The sequence below is a fragment of the Haliotis asinina genome, chromosome 10, assembly GCF_037392515.1.
Source record: "Haliotis asinina isolate JCU_RB_2024 chromosome 10, JCU_Hal_asi_v2, whole genome shotgun sequence".
NCBI classification, from domain to species: Eukaryota; Metazoa; Mollusca; class Gastropoda; order Lepetellida; family Haliotidae; genus Haliotis; species Haliotis asinina.
The window spans coordinates 59,090,924-59,110,683 of NC_090289.1; the positions used below are offsets into that span (position 1 = coordinate 59,090,924).

At 40.8% G+C, this 19,760-nt stretch overlaps 1 protein-coding gene across 1 annotated transcript in view; it reads right to left on the reverse strand.

Moving 5' to 3' along the window:
• Positions 1 to 500: 500 nt before the first annotated feature.
• The window catches only part of LOC137298808 (carbohydrate sulfotransferase 3-like), a 49,369-nt gene continuing 30,109 nt past the window's right edge, over positions 501 to 19,760 (reverse strand). Inside the window, exons 2-4 of the mRNA XM_067831082.1 lie at positions 5,984 to 6,059; positions 1,996 to 2,146; positions 501 to 1,287 (exon numbers count right to left, since the gene is read on the reverse strand). Of these exons, the coding sequence (XP_067687183.1) occupies positions 501 to 1,287; positions 1,996 to 2,146; positions 5,984 to 6,059 (1,014 nt within the window). The remainder of the gene's footprint in view (positions 1,288 to 1,995; positions 2,147 to 5,983; positions 6,060 to 19,760) is intronic.

Sequence of the window (19,760 nt, forward strand, 5' to 3'; positions counted from 1 at the left end):
TGTAATGGGATTTGGCTCAACGTGTCCGGCCATGTCAGTCAATTCAGGTACATAATTTGTTTTAGCACCAAAATACTTCAATGCAGAAACTGACATGGTGAATGTTCACTGAGTGTTTACTAAATAAACTAAATCCTGGCTATGGCGTTTGGAGATCAACTTTGAAGTGTTGATAGGTTTTGTCTTGCGCTAACTTCAAAATTACAACCAAACAATTTAATGTTACAATTATAAAGGATTGCACAAGTATGAAGTAAGTACACAAGCAAACAGATAAACAGAACATCACCAAAGGAAACTGAGTTTATTTGTAGTACACTGTGTTGTCAATAACATCCACAAGCCACCCAAATATTATTATTTGACGCTTCTTGCAATAAATCCCATCACTAATTACCGAAAAATGTCAGTAAACATGCAAATTTGTTTTGACTTGCTCCATGCAAAAGCATGGGGATGTTTTAAGTTCACACTTATATTGAATCGAAAAGATTATAGTTTTATACCTCACTTAGGGCCTCTGGCATGTCAGCAAGGGTTGCTCCAAATGAATTGGAAGATTTTACGTGTGGTAGGTATCCAACCTTCCGGTACAGTTTTGAGCAGCTGCGATCAATTTTCGACATTGTGAAATACGATAGGTACCTTCTCCATTTGAACACAGTAAAACTAGAGTTTTTTCGGATACACCTTGCTCCACAATTTGTAACACTGTTTGACGTCATATCTAAGATGTAGTTTTGAATATTTTTTGTAAGATCTATTCCCAGGAAATCGTAGACTTGTTTGTATATATGAAGTGGGTCGAGTGCAATGTCCTCGTAACGCACAGTTAATACGCGGCCAGGGAATCTCTTCTTATAACCGATAGACCTTTCAACATCGGAATACATCTTGCCACATGTTGCCTCTGCAGAAGCAGTAATTCCATCAGGTAGATGCCCGACTTTATTTTGTGAAGCCAAGAGGCCTCGGGGGTCCCGTAGAAGATGAATGACCTTGAACTCAGGATATGTGGACAGGAGGTGATACATGGCGATCATGTTTGTGCGGATGACCTTGGCGAATACTACCCTTGACGTGGCACACGTTGACCGGACTGGTCCGAGGCATTCGTGTAAATCAGATATAGATTTCACATTCCTGGTGCAGTTGAAATAGTCGGTGGTACTGAGACTATTGACCAAGTGATGTTGCGTGAGGGTCATATAGTCCAGGGAGGACAGGTTACACGTCAGTAACGATTCCAGAATATGTTGGTGTCTCTCAACTTTTTTAGAGTTGAATCTGAAACAAGAAATCATTGGGTGAAACCAGAAATCATGAAATGAAACCAGAAACCATGATGTGAAACCAGAAATCACGGAGTGAAACCAATCAGCGGACGTGAAACACGTTGTCACAGATTAACCGCATTCGTGAGCTTTCATTGGACATGTCAAAAACAAAGAACTCGATTCCGTAATATTGTGGAATATTGTAGAATACGGTGCACTCTCGCACGCACGCACGCACGCACGCACTTTGTCCAGCACGAACACCAGCGGTGAGGTCTTATTTGACGTCAGCTGAGTTCAGAGATCTCGCACTGTAACAAACCCCAGTCTGGAACACGATGATACAGTGACAAATTGTAGGTGCTAACGGATGTCTATTAGAGAGTCGACATCTTGCAGGAAACACAAACGACAGGTCTGTCCAGATATAAGCCACTATGGGCATATGTACATGTAGATCATGGTATACCCTACGATAGACGTACATATCTTTGTAAACCCCACAACTGACATATGTAGTTCACGATTTACGCCACTCTTAAAATACATAGCTTGTGGAAATTCCCACGATTTGTATTTATAGCTCGTGATATACCACACTTTTGACACATTATATAGCTCATGGTATACGTTTGACACGTGCACCTCATGGCATACCGTACTATTGACACTTGTAGCTCATTATATCAAATGAAGTGACCACCAAAATGCCACTCACCTTTTGTTGTTGATGTCAAAATAGTGAGATAACTGTTTCTCCATAGAGAATAACGGTTCAAACATGTAGAATACATCCGGGCTCTGTTGTACGACATCACCCGTGAGGCTTGACCCACTCCTCATGTAGGCCAGGAGAACAACCTTCGTAGCTGTGGATGTTGACGCAGAAACATCTAAACACAACGATGGCCTGTTTCACACAGTGTGTACAGCAATATTCATCCAAGATGGCATGACATAAAGATATACTTAGTAACCATTGAATGCTATCGCTGGTCCCGACCCGTGATCTCGGGTTAGAATAATTAAGTGCATTTATGATGCCCTAAACTCCCCTGACTAGGTGAATGACCATAGTGTTTACAATCAAAGCAGGGTTATTACCCCGAATAGCCCAAGCTGTCTGTGAGGCGCAAGAAGGTTATTGCTCACATGAATTATTCCACCGGGTACCTATTTTCTGCTGGGTGAACAGAGGCAGTTTTGAAGAAACTAACTTCGCTAAGCTGAGATCGCGCGTATTACGTGTTGTAGTATCTGCGTGGTATCGATGTCTGCACAGGGGCACACCCGACGACACGCGAGTAGTTCCAATCACCCTCTCCATTCTGACGTAATACGCAAGCCACAAGTTACATCTACACATCACGTGACATCAGATGCTATAAGACATACAGCTGCATGTCAGAATACTACAATCCTCCCACAGTTAGTACTGAAAACAGCCATTATTTTCAAATATAATGTTTGTAAATGTTTAAATCTACCACTAGTCAAACATGCAATAAATATGTTACAACAAATAAATATACCATCAAACATGTTTCACTTTCATAAATACACAATCTCATAATGACATAATATAAAACATTCAAATAGTCATTTCTTTACATAGTCTTCCAAATATGCAGGAGCACCACGTGTCCTTTGAGATCTTCTGAAAAAGGCAGTATCTGCTGACAGTGTAGCAGATCCACTCAGTTCATTTTCTTCTTCAGTTTCAGTCACATTAGTACTCAGATCTACAGGTAGATCAGTACACAACTTATCCAGTAAAGTTCTCTGGCACTGAAGTTGCTTGCACTGGTGACTCAGTTCTGTCTAATACCAAGTTTCTCGGAATCATATCTTCAGGAATCTGAACAAGTTCACTGGATCCTTACATAGAACATCTCTAAAATTGAGCATTTCTTACACAGATAACACCTGTATCACAGTTCACAACCTAGAATTATCCTTGTTGATGATCACATATTTTACAGGTTTGGGAGTTAACTTATCACGCGCGAAATTAGCAATGTACACCAGATCACCAACACTAAACATATGGTGTTTCACACTGTTCTTCACATCTGCATATGTCTTCATCGTCACTGCATAACAGAGTATTCTTGATAATAATGGATAAGGTTTTGAGGAGTACAGCATTGGATACTTAGTTTTAATGTTTCTATGAAGCAATAACAGGAGGTTCACCAGTAGCTCAATGTTGAGTAGCTCTATACATTTGTAGAATTCTGGGCAACTATCGTTTCCAGTTATTCCCATCAGTTGATGCAGAACGGAATGCTTTCTTCAAGAATCTATGATTTAAGCGTTTGATCTATCCATTTCTCTTAGGAAATATGGCCAGGAACGGATATGTTTTATCCCTGCCATCCTCAAGTATTTGACAAACTGTACACTCACAACTTGGTGACCATTATTAGAAACTATACTCCCTAGGAAACCATGTTCGGAAAATATTCTTTCCAAACCTTCATTGAGAGCACTTGATGCAATGTCTTTAATCACCACTGGAAATGAATGCGAAGAAAAGTGGTCTACCAACGTTAACACGTAGGCTGAATCAATAGGACCAATGTCTTGGTGCTGGATGTACAGGTTGGAATGGAGTGTCATTTCTTAAAGACTGATTCAGAGCACAGGTTGCACACTTGTTAACAAGTTGTTCCACATCACAATCCATCTTTGGCCAAAAGAATCGTGTACGAAGGAATTGTTTAGTGCGCTCTATCCCTTGATGTGTCTCATGAGCCATACTCAAAACTCTAGACCTCAGTGATCGAGGAATCACTATTTTCTCTCCTCTCAAAAGAATTGAGTCATGTGTTGAGAGTTCGTTCTTGAACTTCAGATACTCCACCGGCACATCACTCATCCGTCTTTTCAGCACTTCAAACTCTCACAATTTGGATGAACAGTTTTTGATTTCATCTACTGTAATTGAATCAATATCTAGTACACATGTGCCAGCCACAGATCTGATATAATAGTCAGCCACATTATCACATTTCTTGGATGATAAAGATTGTCTTGAGAAGAAATCTGCAATATTAGATTTGCCAGCAATATGTCTAATTTGGGAATCATATCCATGTACTTCCATGCAAATCTGTAAATTCTCTGGGGTAACTGAACTGTTTTCTCTTGCATGAACGGACTATTGTAAAAATAAACTTCCTTGACCAACGATACTTGTGAAAATGTTCCAAAGACCAGATACATCCTAATGCTTCTCGCTCTAATTGTGAATACCTACGCTGTTTCTGTCAAGGAACGAGTAGCAAATGCGATAGGTTGAAAACTACCATCATCTTGCTCTTGAAGTAAAACTGAAACCAAACCAACTTAACTAGCATCACAAACCATAATAGTTGGAGCATCAACATCATAGAAAGCTAAACATGTGGCTTTACTAATAGCCTTCTTCAAAGATACAAATGCTGACTGACAAACATCATTCCATCTCCATTTCACGCCAGTTCTCGCGAGAAGACGTAATGGTTCAGATAGATCTGCAAAACTAGGAATATAATCTTCATCAAGTAATTGCACACTCACCGGTGCTGCCACATGTTCATTTTCAACCATATTGCTACACACTGTTTACACAGTTTGGAAAAGTCAAAATTTATGAATGTCAAGGCAAGTTCGACTAACCAAAATATGGAGAATGTTCTCAATACCCAGTTCATGATGAGAAATATTCACATTGCTTTTGAGATGGTGTAGACGACTGTAGACCAAACTTGCGACATGCCGTGAATCGTGACACTGACGGGTGAGAAACATGTGATGTACGAGAATAAATGGCATCTTCATGAGTGCAAAAGTTCTCACTCAAAGTTCTGTTCGAAAGTTCCACCAATTAGTGAGAGTTCGTATCACTAACATAGTTCATGTCGCATGTGTATCACCTTCTCTTGAGGCATTACGACACATCCCATCCTCGTCGCCATTGTAGTATCTACATCGGACACACATACAACGACATGCGAGTAGTCACCCGCTTTAATCTGACGTAAACGCAAGCTCACAAGTTACGTCTACACATCAGTTGACCTCAGATGATATAAGACATACAACAATATTTTAGAATACTACACGTGTGCTTCGGTGGCGGGACAGAACTGATGTCATGGAAACTCGCCGGAGTCAAGCTGCCACCGGCCACCTGTCCAAGAACTTGCCGAGTTCAGCGTTGCTTAACTCGAACTGATTTGTGACTTGAGCTCTATGCAGAGGTTCACATACAACCGCAGATCTTATGTCTGCTGCTAGGGCGGGTGATTAGAACAGACCTTAATGTCTATTGCTAGTGCCGCCATGGGTCCCCGGTTAGAACAGGTCCTTTAGTTTATTGCGGATTACAGTGTCTTAGGCGTTCTATATTTCCCGCTCAGTAAACCCACTTACCAACAAAATACCTGAACTTTAGTTTGTTGTCACATTTCACCCTTACTCTAAAGCGATGGTATGATATAGTTAGACAAGAAATCCAACAGGCAACTCCCTGCTCCATATGTAGATGCGTGCATACAGATTGATGTTCATAAGTCAACACTTATAATATATGACACAGCTATACATCCTATGTAAAAATATTACACATGACAATACACCGGGTAATTACACATGTTGATAAAATTACACAAATCACATGTTGCGTCTTTAGGTGAGACAGACAGGTTGCCATAAGTTACATGCTCCTACCTGGATGTTGTCCTCTTTCCTCTGCGGTAACACCAGGTACCGGTGGGGGTAGAAGTTCTCCGGAATCTTGGAAAAAAAGCATAGTGAAAACGTGTTTCTCTCTGACAAACTCTAGCACGGAATGAACAGTTTTCAACCCTATTCATCCCCTAATACGATATATATGACCTGGGCATGTGGCAAGGTGGCCACAACACAAAAGGTAGCCGATGTCAGTCCAAATGACCATTCATGTCAGGACTAATGATGATGTCAGTGAAATGTCTCCACGTTAGTATGTTTAATCAATGTCGGCTACTCAACAACACGTGCTGTTCATACACAAAACACTGATATGGTATTGCAGTTTCACTCTTTTATGAGCACGAAATATTCTATTCCCCTTCAAATGTTCACTGTTAAATAAAAAAATGTTAAGCAAAACGATCATTCGAAAGCCTTTCCTCATACATGCCCCTCCTGATATTCACGACACTCAGTACACACACATTGAAGGTGCATTTAATAAACACGCACTGCTTGCACTGTTAAGTTACGAGGCCAAAAGAAAGCAAAACCTCTGGGTTTTCCCAGTTTTTAGTGACATAAACTTCCACAAATATTATTAAAGAATTCATATGTGTTAACGTACCCATCGTACTCCAGTGACGGCTGAAGTAGATGACCACAGTCGTGACAAAGGGCACAATCCAAAGGCACACTTTACGTCCTGACATTTTCAATATAACTGAAATTATACTACGTTGGCACCTGTGGACGTAGTCGATGAAACCTAGATTGGGAATATGGGTGGTCGCAATTATCAGCGGATGACATCGATATGTGCGGTCTTGCTGGTTCCAGTAAAATGTACCAGGGGCACGCTACTGAAGCTATATGTAATTGTATAAGTTGGTACAAACGAACCGAAATGGATGGTGTATCGTTTCGGTAAAGTAAACGTAATGCCATCACATCTAGTTTGTTAATACCATATTTTAACCACGCAAATGGCACGTAATAACCAGCTTCGGGTTAGACCCCAAGTACGCTAGATGTAGGTAAACATTTCAACATTAAAGCATTTCAAGTTTATACGAGAATACTGTTAAATGTTTGTCATTTGTAACTGGGTACATCTGAACGGGATTCTCAGATGTCGGAGATATCTCTGATAAGATGTCGTATGGCCAGGCGTCACGGATCAAGAGGTGGACTGTTGAGTGCAATAACCCAATACGTGCAACACAAATATCAGACAGTTCAGTAGAATCATGTTACATTATCTCAAGAACTGACTTTGTCATGCTACATGGCATTGTAAACGTAAACCCGGCGAACAAACCTTATTGCTCATTATCACCAAGCAGTGAGGAAACATATCATACTGAAGTCAATCAGCGCAAACCCATCAGGACAGGACAGGACAGGTACGTTCAGTCTGCCTGTCTGGTTCTTTAGATAATCAACCTGTAGACAACAACTCAGAATCTGTGTCATGAAACGTCGTATATTCTGTCGTCAGGTAAACTTAGTAGGTGTCTCCAATATATTTTCCAGATTAAAGAATTGTTTCATCGAAAGGCCTTGGGTAAACCGAAAACTGCTTCACTCAGCACATGAGCTGCATCACCTATTGGAGTGTATCATCCCCCACCGTAATCAACAAAATCGGATCCCGAGTCCAGGTCAGGGTCACAAAGTTCTTTCAACGTTTTGACACAGGTAGAGTCCCGAGAAGGGATCTCTGGAGGCACACCAACAGCAGGAAGTCTTCATGATAATTGACAAAAAGCAAACTGGGCCCTAAAACTGGGTTATAATTTGTATTTGCCGCCCAGATGCTGTAAAAAACTAATATCCCGTCTACGTGTGATTGTGTGTTGTTTGAGGCATAATCAGCGATATTCCACCTGCATCACAGCAGTCTGTGGATGATGACACGGTTGGCCTCCTGTGTATCTATCTGCCTGTGCAGGTCACATGGTTGACCACCTGTGTATCTATCTGCCTGTGCAGGTCACATGGTTGGCCCCCTGTGCATCTATCTGCCTGTGCAGGTCACATGGTTGACCACCTGTGTATCTATCTGCCTGTGCAGGTCACATGGTTGACCACCTGTGCATCTTTCTGCCTGTGCAGGTCACATGGATGGCCATCTGTGTATCTATCTGCCTGTGCAGGTCACATGGTTGACCACCTGTGCATCTATCTGCCTGTGCAGGTCACATGGTTGGCCACCTGTGTATCTATCTGCCCGTGCAGGTCACATGGTTGGCCTCCTGTGTATCTATCTGCCTGTGCAGGTCACATGGTTGACCACCTGTGTATCTATCTGCCTGTGCAGGTCACATGGTTGACCACCTGTGCATCTTTCTGCCTGTGCAGGTCACATGGATGGCCATCTGTATATCTATCTGCCTGTGCAGGTCACATGGTTGACCACCTGTGCATCTATCTGCCTGTGCAGGTCACATGGTTGGCCACCTGTGTATCTATCTGCCTGTGCAGGTCACATGGTTGGCCTCCTGTGTATCTATCTGCCCGTGCAGGTCACATGGTTGGCCTCCTGTGTATCTATCTGCCTGTGCAGGTCACATGGTTGACCTCCTGTGTATCTATCTGCCTGTGCAGGCCACATGGTTGGCCCCCTGTGTATCTATCTGCCCGTGCAGGTAGGACATGATGAACACGCACAAAGCAGTTACCTTGCCACCGGATCCCCTTAGTCGACTCATACTACAAACATACTGATGATTCGTATCTGAACAGCTGTCAGAAATTGAAAAAAAATCCACTTTTCATGTGTAAAATTTGTCTATATAATATGTGAAAGTGAGAAATATCTGTTAAACAAAGTTCGACCTACTAGTAACTACAACCTCAGTGGTAGCGAGATACGAAACGTAGGAAAATGCCTTTACTGTAACAAGCGACTTATATCGAACAGACCATGGCATTTTTGCAAATTTGTATGCGATGATATTGAATTACAAAGGACGCCTTGAAAAAAGCTCATTTTGAAATTATAAACGACAGGGGACTTAAAAACATAATAACTAAAATACTGAAACTATTAAGGATGTAGATACCATGGCGTGTCACTATCACTGAAAAGAGGAGGGGTCGTCTCAAAAGTAAACTAGGACAGGTGTCGCATGATGGGGGCTGGGGGATATCAGCTGAGATAAGATAATATCCTTTCAGGGGATTAAACTAGGGAAACAAAAGGCATGTCACAACAATTTTTTATAGACCCGTCTCCGATGTTATCTACAGCAAAGTAGGTTCCTTCCAGAATCAGGTCAACCTCTGCCTTGACTGCACTGATCATTTCTGAACCCATGTTTTCAAGTACATGTTTCGAAACCTCACATCAGGTTCATAATCTTAGTTTTGAAATGACCATTATTTATGAGTAATACAATTTTGTCTTGCTATCGTTGACCATGAAGTATCACAAAGTGGTGATGACTGGTTTTGAACCTGGTCTCGAAAGCGCAAGTGCATGACACGGGTTGCGCATGTAGAGCACGTGCAAAACACATGCAAATCAAGGTGTTTGCTACCAGTTGCATCCCAATTACAACCGGCTGTTTCATCATTTGAAAGCTATTCCATTAAAGTTGTTCTGCTCAGGACATGTACGCGAAAGATTTGCACAAATTTAACATGACACATATATGTGTTTTACATTCATGACGGTTCATAAGTGGGTAAAACAGACAGACAGACAGATAGACAGACCTCAGTATAGAGGCCCTGGCCCAAATCCAAACATAATTCAATTTAAGTCACTGAGTATATTTTAAATTGATCCTCTTCTCAGCATGATGAAAGAAATGTCCAACATCATAAAGAGTGTTTGTGTTGGAATCTTTTAAAATGTTAACAACAGACATAAGGTTGTGTGGTTTCTTTAGAGTATTACTAAGGTATTTCTTTCCAATATCTGCATATAGTGCGCATATAGTGCGCATTCCAGCAAAATATGATATTCATCCTCAGTGGCATTTACATTATACGTTTAGCGTTAGCTACACAGCCTTAGACGTCTATCAGTATTAGTGTATCTTCCCGTCTCTATGGCAGTTTTAATGTTTGAACATCTAAATCTGGAAATAACAGTTCTGACATGAAGAGGTAAATCACAACATAAGTACTTTTCAACATCCAACAAAGATTTGTACGATTTGTAGAGATAACATTTAGGTGTAGACTCCAGAGACGAGTACCATGCCAGCTGTACATTATCACATAACCGCTGTTTGAACATAGATATGAAAGTTTTTGAATCTCCACCACTGTGGCCTAACCAGGCGTAACCAAAACCAAAGTGAAATAGCAAATGTTTAACCTTACTAGCCCATGTAATTCTACCATTAATTGCTAGTATTGTCTTGTTTGCCTGAGATGCTAGCACTGTTTGCGCCTAACTCCGGGCAAGTTTCGGAGTAACTGTTAGAGCTACTTCAAGAGGATCTCCTTTTAGTACCATTTCTCATAAGACCTAAGCGGACACCCTGTCTAAATACAACAACCTTAGTTTTCTTCAAATTTACACACATACCTGTATTATTGCAAAGTAGTTGTAGATTACAGTCATCTGCCAGAGCAGAAACATCATCTGTAAACATTAAGCCCTACAAGCCATCTACATTGCGTGAAATAAACATCCCTCTGCCACCTACATCCTATGGTCTACTGTAGAATAGCCAGGTCTAAAACCAGCTTGAAAGTCACCTAGCACATTATTTTCATCACACCATGTCTGCATGGGTGACTTGTTGTTTGCGAACAGTTTAATGCGAGACATAACTTCCTCTTGTGTTATGGGCTGGTTGAGTGTACCTGTAGAGGATTGAGTGTCAGTAACCTGTAGACTGTGTTGGAGTTGACTTATGTTGTCCGCAGTGAGTACTGTTTGGAAGTGATCATGCCACTGTTTACAAGTTATTAGTTGGGAAATGCGACTGGACATTCTATTAAGTTTAATAAGTTTCCAAACTGTCTAGGGTCTGATCTAGCTGCAAACCACTCCCCATCTAAGCCCTCAGTTTTACAAGCTCTGTTCCCGCTGCTCTCAGGTTTTCCATTCCCGACCAAGACCTCAGAGTTTATGCCTACTATCATTATACAGTCCTGTCGATCTTCGGGCGGTCATGCCACCTATTGTTACGAGAGTGTATTTTCTGTAAATTGTATTATTGATTAAGTGATAAATATTATTGGGTCACAACGTTTAGTGTTTTGAGTGATAGTTAATACGGCTCACATTTCGTATCATAAATATTCAGTGCTTTTCGTACAGTAACAGCAGGCTTTACGGTAGCGCTTTAGAGTTACCTCCCTTTGACTATGTGTTTTGATTAACTTTTAACTTCCGGGAGGCTGATCGAATAACGTCTACGTTGATGGAGAAGGTCGCAAAGTGCTCGAAAGTTCACGAATTAGTGACTTTATATATAACGCCTGGTTATTGTGTTGACCATACAGAGATTAGCTGGAGTACATAACTCTGCCTGCCTCCGGCAACGCTTGACCTACATAACCTCTGCCTGACCGTTTGCTGTGTTACATTCAGTATAACTGTTTCTCGTTCTCAAACGAAGACTTTGGTGCGTTGATATTATATTTCTCAGCCATTACTTTAGAGTTGACTCAGCTGCATTGTACATGAAACCTCTCTTGTGAATCTTTGTATTCTTGCCTTTGTTTGCTCAATATAAAGTAAATGAAAATTTCAGACTTCTCATTGTTATATTTTGCTGGTTCTGAGAATATTTATTATACCTTTTATCACCTCAATTTCAAAAGTAACACTACATATTTTGAAACATTATCTACGATGGGTGATCTAAAGTCTATGATACCCATGCTCTTTTACATATCTCGACATAAACTTATGAAAGAACACACGTACGATATTTATCAATAGATCAGGCATAGTCAACACTTCCAAAAACACCCCATAATCTCTCAGAGATAACCACATGCATTTCATTTCATCCGTCGTCATACCTGGCTGAGCGACCTAATGGCCATGTATAGTCGTATTTGTCCTCAGCTTCGCCCGGTAAACATAGTTTTCTGGATATCCTATTTCATGTCCCACTGAACGCCCAGTTTGGCCCAGTATAAACACTGATTACCATAATATAACTGATGTTTTATTTTACACCAGCTGCACTCGCCAGTTTGGCCCACTATAAACATTGATTATCATTATATAACTGATATTTTATTTTACACCAGCTGCACTCTCCAACTGAATGCTGTAGACACGCAGGTGCTGGTTACGCCCTTTGCAGTGGTCGCTGTCACATTCGCAAACTAGATGTATGTTTTGTTTGAATTCCGAGCACGCAATACTAGATATGGATGTGTGAATCTTCACCATTTTGAAGTCCTCGTATCATCTTCTCTGATATTGCTGGATGTGTGAATCTTCACAGTTTTGAAGTCTTTGTATCATCTTCTCTGATATTGCTGGATGTGTGAATCTTCACAGTTTTGAAGTCTTTGTATCATCTTCTCTGATATTGCTGGATGTGTGAATCTTCACAGTTTTGAAGTCTTTGTATCATCTTCTCTGATATTGCTGGATGTGTGAATCTTCACAGTTATGAAGTCTTTGTATCATCTTCTCTGATATTGCTGGATGTGTGAATCTTCACAGTTTTGAAGTCTTTGTATCATCTTCTCTGATATTGCTGGATGTGTGAATCTTCACAGTTTTGAAGTCTTTGTATCATCTTCTCTGATATTGCTGGATGTGTGAATCTTCACAGTTTTGAAGTCTTTGTATCATCACCTCTGATATTGCTGGATGTGTGAATCTTCACAGTTTTGAAGTCTTTGTATCATCTTCTCTGGTATTGCTGGATGTGTGAATCTTCACAGTTTTGAAGTCTTTGTATCGTCTTCTCTGATGTTGCTGGATGTGTGAATCTTCACAGTTTTGAAGTCTTTGTATCATCTTCTCTGATATTGCTGGATGTGTGAATCTTCACAGTTTTGAAGTCTTTGTATCATCTTCTCTGATATTGCTGGATGTGTGAATCTTCACAGTTTTGAAGTCTTTGTATCATCTTCTCTGATATTGCTGGATGTGTGAATCTTCACAGTTTTGAAGTCTTTGTATCATCTTCTCTGATATTGCTGGATGTGTGAATCTTCACAGTTATGAAGTCTTTGTATCATCTTCTCTGATATTGCTCAGGTTTGGCAAACTTCTCTTTGTGAATCTAGGATTATTTTCAAAGAGACGACAAATATACCAACAAATACAAAGTGTAGTTGTATGACGGATGGAATATGTTCTATTCCAGTAGGGCAGATAAGCTACTACACCTGTGTTTGACGTAGTGACCAGCAATCTAACTCAACTTCATTAGCGTAAGGTTGTGTTTATCACCGACCTTTTAGGCGGATCAGTAATCAATAAATGTTTCTTGTACATACTACAGGAGAGTGATCGTTATTGCAACGTGCACATTAACTAATCGTAAAAGGCCGCGATAACGTTGATCAGTTTGAATCTGTGATGGTAAATCTTACTGTGAATTCACTCGATATATGTTGCTGTCATGCAACAGTGACCTTAGACATATCTCAATCTTACCAGATACCCAGCCGCCTTGAACGGCATCACATTCAGCAAGTAGCACCAAGTAGCACATGATAAGAAAATGTCCAGAATATATAGACCAGTGTACACAACTGTATTGAGGGCCAATACAACGGACGTTATAGATCTGAAATAACAACGAATACAGAATTTTACTGGGTAATCTCTACCCAAGTCTACCCAGCGGTAATTGTATGAATGCTTGCTTGTCAAGTCCGACATGTCGGTGGCAGGAGTTGTCATGTGTTTGTCTTAATGTCAACAGAACATCAGACATCGTCGGAAACGTGAACCGTAGAGCGGCTAGCACAATGCGTCTAACGATGGATGGGTTTACCTGTCCCTGTCAGACGCCCATTCATGAAGACCGTAATAACTGTCTACATATTAGTATCAGTATCAGACATTTGGCTTGACATTTCCAAGTAATTTCAAACAAATATTAAGTACAGTCAAAGAGTAATGTCCAAACTTGGAACATCAATTCCCGGTATTCCAGCAGTATCGCATATCAAGTGACAGTACGAAATATACCTTGTACTTTAGCACGTGCTATCTGCCAATATTACACTGAGCAAATGTGAATCATTTGTATACATAAATCTATGCACTGACACGTTTCCAGTGTAACATTAATTGTTATATGCAGCATAATGTCGGTGATAAACTGGTTATCAGATGCTAATGGTGGCGGAGCGATCGTATTGCAATACTTCATTCGGCAAAGGCATCAGAGGATTGCTTTGACACTATCTCGACATTGCTTGTTCGAGAACTTTATCTAAGCTTGATCAATAACGTTGTTTCCTGCGATACACATGAGGCTCACTTATTGACAACGGTTGAAAATATGCCACAAATCATTTCTGACAGGAATACCTTTCACGTGGAAAATATTCCTACTTGATTGAAACTTGATGGTTCGAGTGTGGACCATGTTACGTGCATATACGCTTGGACCTCCATTATGGGTTTTCTGGACAAACAATGAAATGAACGATCTTCCATGGATATACGTGCAATACTATACTGCTTTGTTTGTGTTTACTGATGGGGTTGTCACTTCATCATGTGTGTCCAGATCATTTAAAAATGCATCCTAGCCAAAACTATTATCTGTAATGCTGGCAACAATTAAACAAGGTCTAATGACATACTGATAAAATATTTGCATTACACGTGGATCTTGAAATGATTTTGGTTTTGAAGATCAGGGAAATGTCTCATGATACACGGATCACTATGCACTGAAGTTGAAATTAATGATGTGGTTCATCAGGTTTTTGTATCTTTGAAGGGTTGAGGAAATTACAGGTGTCAGTCAGTGTTAACAATGGAAGTAACACAGAACAATTTAGATCTACTGGATCTCATCATCGAACATATTTATCACCATCGTGGATAGGCCATTTTAATGCTTTACTGAGGCACTGAATGATTCACAATGCGCGCCCAGCAAAACAGACGTACACTAGAAGGGACAAATATAAACAGGAAAGCAAATTGTTCAGCAGAAGAAACATGAACTAGATGGAATAAATACATGCATGAATGCACATTGTCAGCACAATGTTTAGACATAGCGTAGATGGGATTAATACAAACATGAACGCACAATATTAAGACGTGTGTGAACACCCATCGTAATACCTCAACTAAAGCCTAATTCAGATTTGCACACAACCAACGATGTGCATGGTGTCTTATTTGAATCGATCTGGATTTGCATAGCAGTTACGATGGTTTAGTAGAATGCTTGGAGAACGCGATATTTCTAAACAGGCGCTCTTTCTTGCCCATAGCCTCTGGGAAATGTGTCAGATCCCACTTTGACTCAAGCATTTTCATGGCGCGGTCATTCAATACACTCAGATACAGCGTCTTCTTCGCGTGGTTGGTAGGGTGTGTGTGTTCGAAGCCCACTTAGGTGGTGTAGTGGATACAGCAGCTGTACAGAGACAACCTCGGTGGCGTCGTGGGCTTAGGGTATATACAGAGACAACCTCGGTGGCGTCGTGAGCTTAGGGTATATACAGAGACAACCTCGGTGGTGTAATAGATACAGCATCCGTGCAGAACAAAACCTCCGTGGTGTAACGTACGCAGCATTTGTGCAGAGACAACCTCAGTACTGTAGTGGATATAGGGTCTGTATAGAGGCAACATCCGTGGTGTAGTGGATTGATGAGGTTCTCTGCAGAGGCATGCCCCGTGGTGTAGTGGATTGAGGAGGTTCTCTGCAGAGGCAACCTTCGTGGTGTAGTGGATTGTGTAGGGTCTCTGCAGAGACAACCTCCGAGGTGCAGTGGATTGAGGAGGGTCTGTGCAGAGGCATCCTCCGTGGTGTAGTGGATTGAGGAGGGTCTGTGTAGAGGCAACCTCTGTGGTGTAGTGGATTGAGGAGGGTCTCTGCAGTAGCATCCTCCGTGGTATAGTGGATTGAAGAGGGTCTCTGCAGAGGCAACCTATGTGGTGTAGTGGATTGAGGAGGGTCTGCCGAAACAACCTCCGTGGTGTATTGCATAGATCCAAAGTTACCTCATTTGTATTTCACTTAATCATTGTTCACTAATATACCAGCTCATCTGATCTGACAAACTGACATTAGAAAGGGTCAGTCTGACAGAACTATGCCCTGGAGCACCAGGGGACGTGCCAGCAAAATCAAAGGCTGACATTATGACTGTGTCGACTTGGATACATGTGGTGTAACAAGGACTGACCAGTCTTTAACGTAATCACTTTGTCTCTCATGTTGTATAAATACCTGGTGCTTGCATTTGCAAATACTCCCGATATTTCGTTTTCGTTTTCACACATTTTATTTTCAACTTAGGAAATAAATCTTTGCGAAATTACAGGGGTGTTTTTCGTCTCAACATGCTCGTTTTTTTCAAACATTTCCAATTACGATCATGTAGTACAAGCCAGCAGTGACATTAAGGACTTAAAGGAATCTTTACGAAGTTATCTATAGTTTCTCTCAGATACCAAACAGCGTTTTCAGGAGTTCGTTTCGATATATGTTGACAGCAGTCGTCATTGAGACATTGTCTGTGCTTGTCATGTTGTGGTAGATGAGTATTGCGTGGGAGCTTATGCAGGTGAAATACATTTATGTAGGAAATATAGCCTTATGAACGTGGTATACAGTTATGTAGGTGATATAGCGTTATGTTGATGTTAGCATAATTAAATATAACATTCAATAAACGTTGAAGACCATCGGGTGTACAACTTAGTAAGGTTGTATCATCTGTAGGATACCAGAGGTAGTGGCCCAACTGAGCCTTAAAACTCATCCTGAATTATCAAAGTATTTAACAGTAGGTGATATAGAGTTATGTAGGCGACATAAAATTATGTAGTGATATAGACTTATGAAGGTGATATAATGTTATGTAGGTGATATAGAGTTAGGTATGTGATATAGAGTTAGGTAGGTGGTATAACGTTGTGTAGGTGATGCAGAGTTATTGTAGGTGATAGAAGTATGGAGGCAATGCATCGTTATCTAGGTGATATAACGTTATGTAGCTGATATAACGTTGTGTAGGTGATATACACTTATGCAGCTGATATAACGTTGGGTAGGTGATATACACTTATGCAGCTGATATAACGTCGGGTAGGTGATATACACTTATGTAGCTGATATAACGTTGTGTAGATGATATACACTTATGCAGCTGATATAACGTTGTGTAGGTGATACAGAGTTGTGTAGGTGATTCAGAGTTGTGTAGATGATACAGAGTTGTGTAGGTGATGCAGAGTTATGTAGGTGATATACACTTATGCAGCTGATATTGAGTGATGTAGATAGTATAGGGGTACTCTTTGTCGGAGGGGTACGTGGTGTGGTACAGGGGAGAACACTAGTAACAGACATTATTGACATTTTGTCTTACTGCTGGTCACATGGCAACATAGGCTCTCCAGCTTCTGGCGCATACATTCAGAATCGTCACGTGATGACTATACTAGCAAACCGTTATTTGTGAGAACGTGTGAGTGGGTATTACTGGAAGCTTTCTGTCGTCTTACATTTAAAGTAATTAACTTGGAAAGGGGATTGCTACTATCTAAAAGGTCTAGCCAAGACACTTTCGGAATCAATTCCACTGAGAATGTGATTATCGCTTTAGGTATGGAGAAACCATTATTTGTGTTGCCTGAGATTACAGGTAAACCTGGCACAGCCTGGCCTGACTCTAATCGCCTATACCAGAGACGCGCTGGTTTGTCATTTCACCGTAAGCCTGCGTCGCGGCTGGCAGTCGTGAATATCTGCTTGTGTACTGACAGATTCCGGTAATGGAGCGGGCACTGAAGCGGCGGGGATTGTAGGACGGATATGTGGGTAGACTAACGACAAGTGGATATCAACGCCTGAAAGTAAGAAGAGGAATAATTTCTAGGTTCTTGTGTTCACAAATATATTTCGTCATTTACAAATACTTTCCCTATTCGATCTCGTAACTGCTCATTACCGTGTGCGAGTGTTCATTTAATCTATTTTCAGTATGAATGTTTTAATAACCCGTGCAAGACCCACAATCACGACGTCTCCCCAACCAGCAGGGTTTTGGTGTTTTCTCGATCTTGTCCAATAGGTGAATGCTACACTGTGGACATTAACAACCAAAACAGTTGATATCCAAAAAGTCTGTGTCTAAAGTTACACATATTTTAGAGGTGCTTCAAATTTCAGAGTTCCACCCATTAATTCCTTGCGAAAAACGCATACACTTCTTCACAGCAGCTTCGTCCGCGTTAGGCAAGTGACATGGCTGAGTAGGTCTTCGAACAGACCAAAAGGCTGTGTCAGCAACACAGCAGTGTATGCGCCGTCTGCAGGGTCTGCAGTGCACCAGATTGTATTGGGGGAGCATTTGGCGTTCACAGTGAACTGAGTGTCGTCTGTTGCAGGGGGCTGAAAGATTCAGACTCGTCGAAACCATGAGATGAACCGTAAAACAGAAAATACACATGTGATATTAACTTTGTCCGTTTGATTTTACTTGTGCAGATTATTTACTCTCAGCCATTAGCAGCTTGTCAGTAGCTTCCTAAAGAACATCACACATATGGAAATTGGTTGTGCGCACCCGATGTAATCCAGCATACGTGCTGTTGACGTACATGGAGTCAGTGAACATAGAAATAGTAACATTAGATTCCAAAGGTTATGCTAAAATGAACAGTCAATTGTCCTCGCTGGTTTTGAATTCAGTGTATTACGTATTTACGCAAATTGGTATTCCACGAATCTAGACTACCTAATATGACTTTGAAAGTGATGTATCGTCAGTAGACATTGTCGGTGCGAGTATTCACGAATGTGCCCAGCTTTTGTCTCACTGTATATATACACAAGTATTTCACTCAGAATTACATAAACGTATGATATTTACTTTGTGTAACGTCGTTAAAGATTTCAACCGCATGGGGTTTTAATGATATAAATGTTATCATATGTGGCCGAAAACAGCATACGTTAGGGTCACTTACATGTACAAATATATAGGCCATTTAGCTTCTCTCTCAGTGTTTAAGAACAATCAAAGTTATCCTCGTTAATCCTGTTGAGAAGTTAGCCCAGGGAATCTTCGAGAAACACCTGATAATGAGTATTGTTACGCTGATTCAGATAAACCACTGACCAGCAGTGACGTAGAGGAACCCTTTGAGGGAAAACTTGTGGAGGGCGATACGAGGGGATATTTAGGGATGGTTGGTGTCCCCACTCTAATTCACTTTAACATGATATTGCAATTTGAAATTGCTTTTTCAGCACTTTAATATATGTGACCTTTTAGCGGTTTTATACCAACCTCAAACACACAAAAGTCAAACAAACTGGGGATCGTGAGGCTGGTATAGAGCAACACCGATTCGCTTTGGGTTGTGTTACGAGTGTGTATTTTCTGTATATTTTGTTATTAATTCAGTAATAATTATTATTGGGTCACAACATTTAGTGCTTTGAATACTAATTATGATGGGTCACATTTCGTTTTAATAGATGGTCAACACTTTTGGGATTCTGGTTTTCCGGAATGTATCTGCTCCTAGTTTTCTATGTGTTTACTTCCGGGAGACTTATTCGAGGGCATTCTACAGTGTTGACGATTGTCGTAAGTGCCCGAACTTTC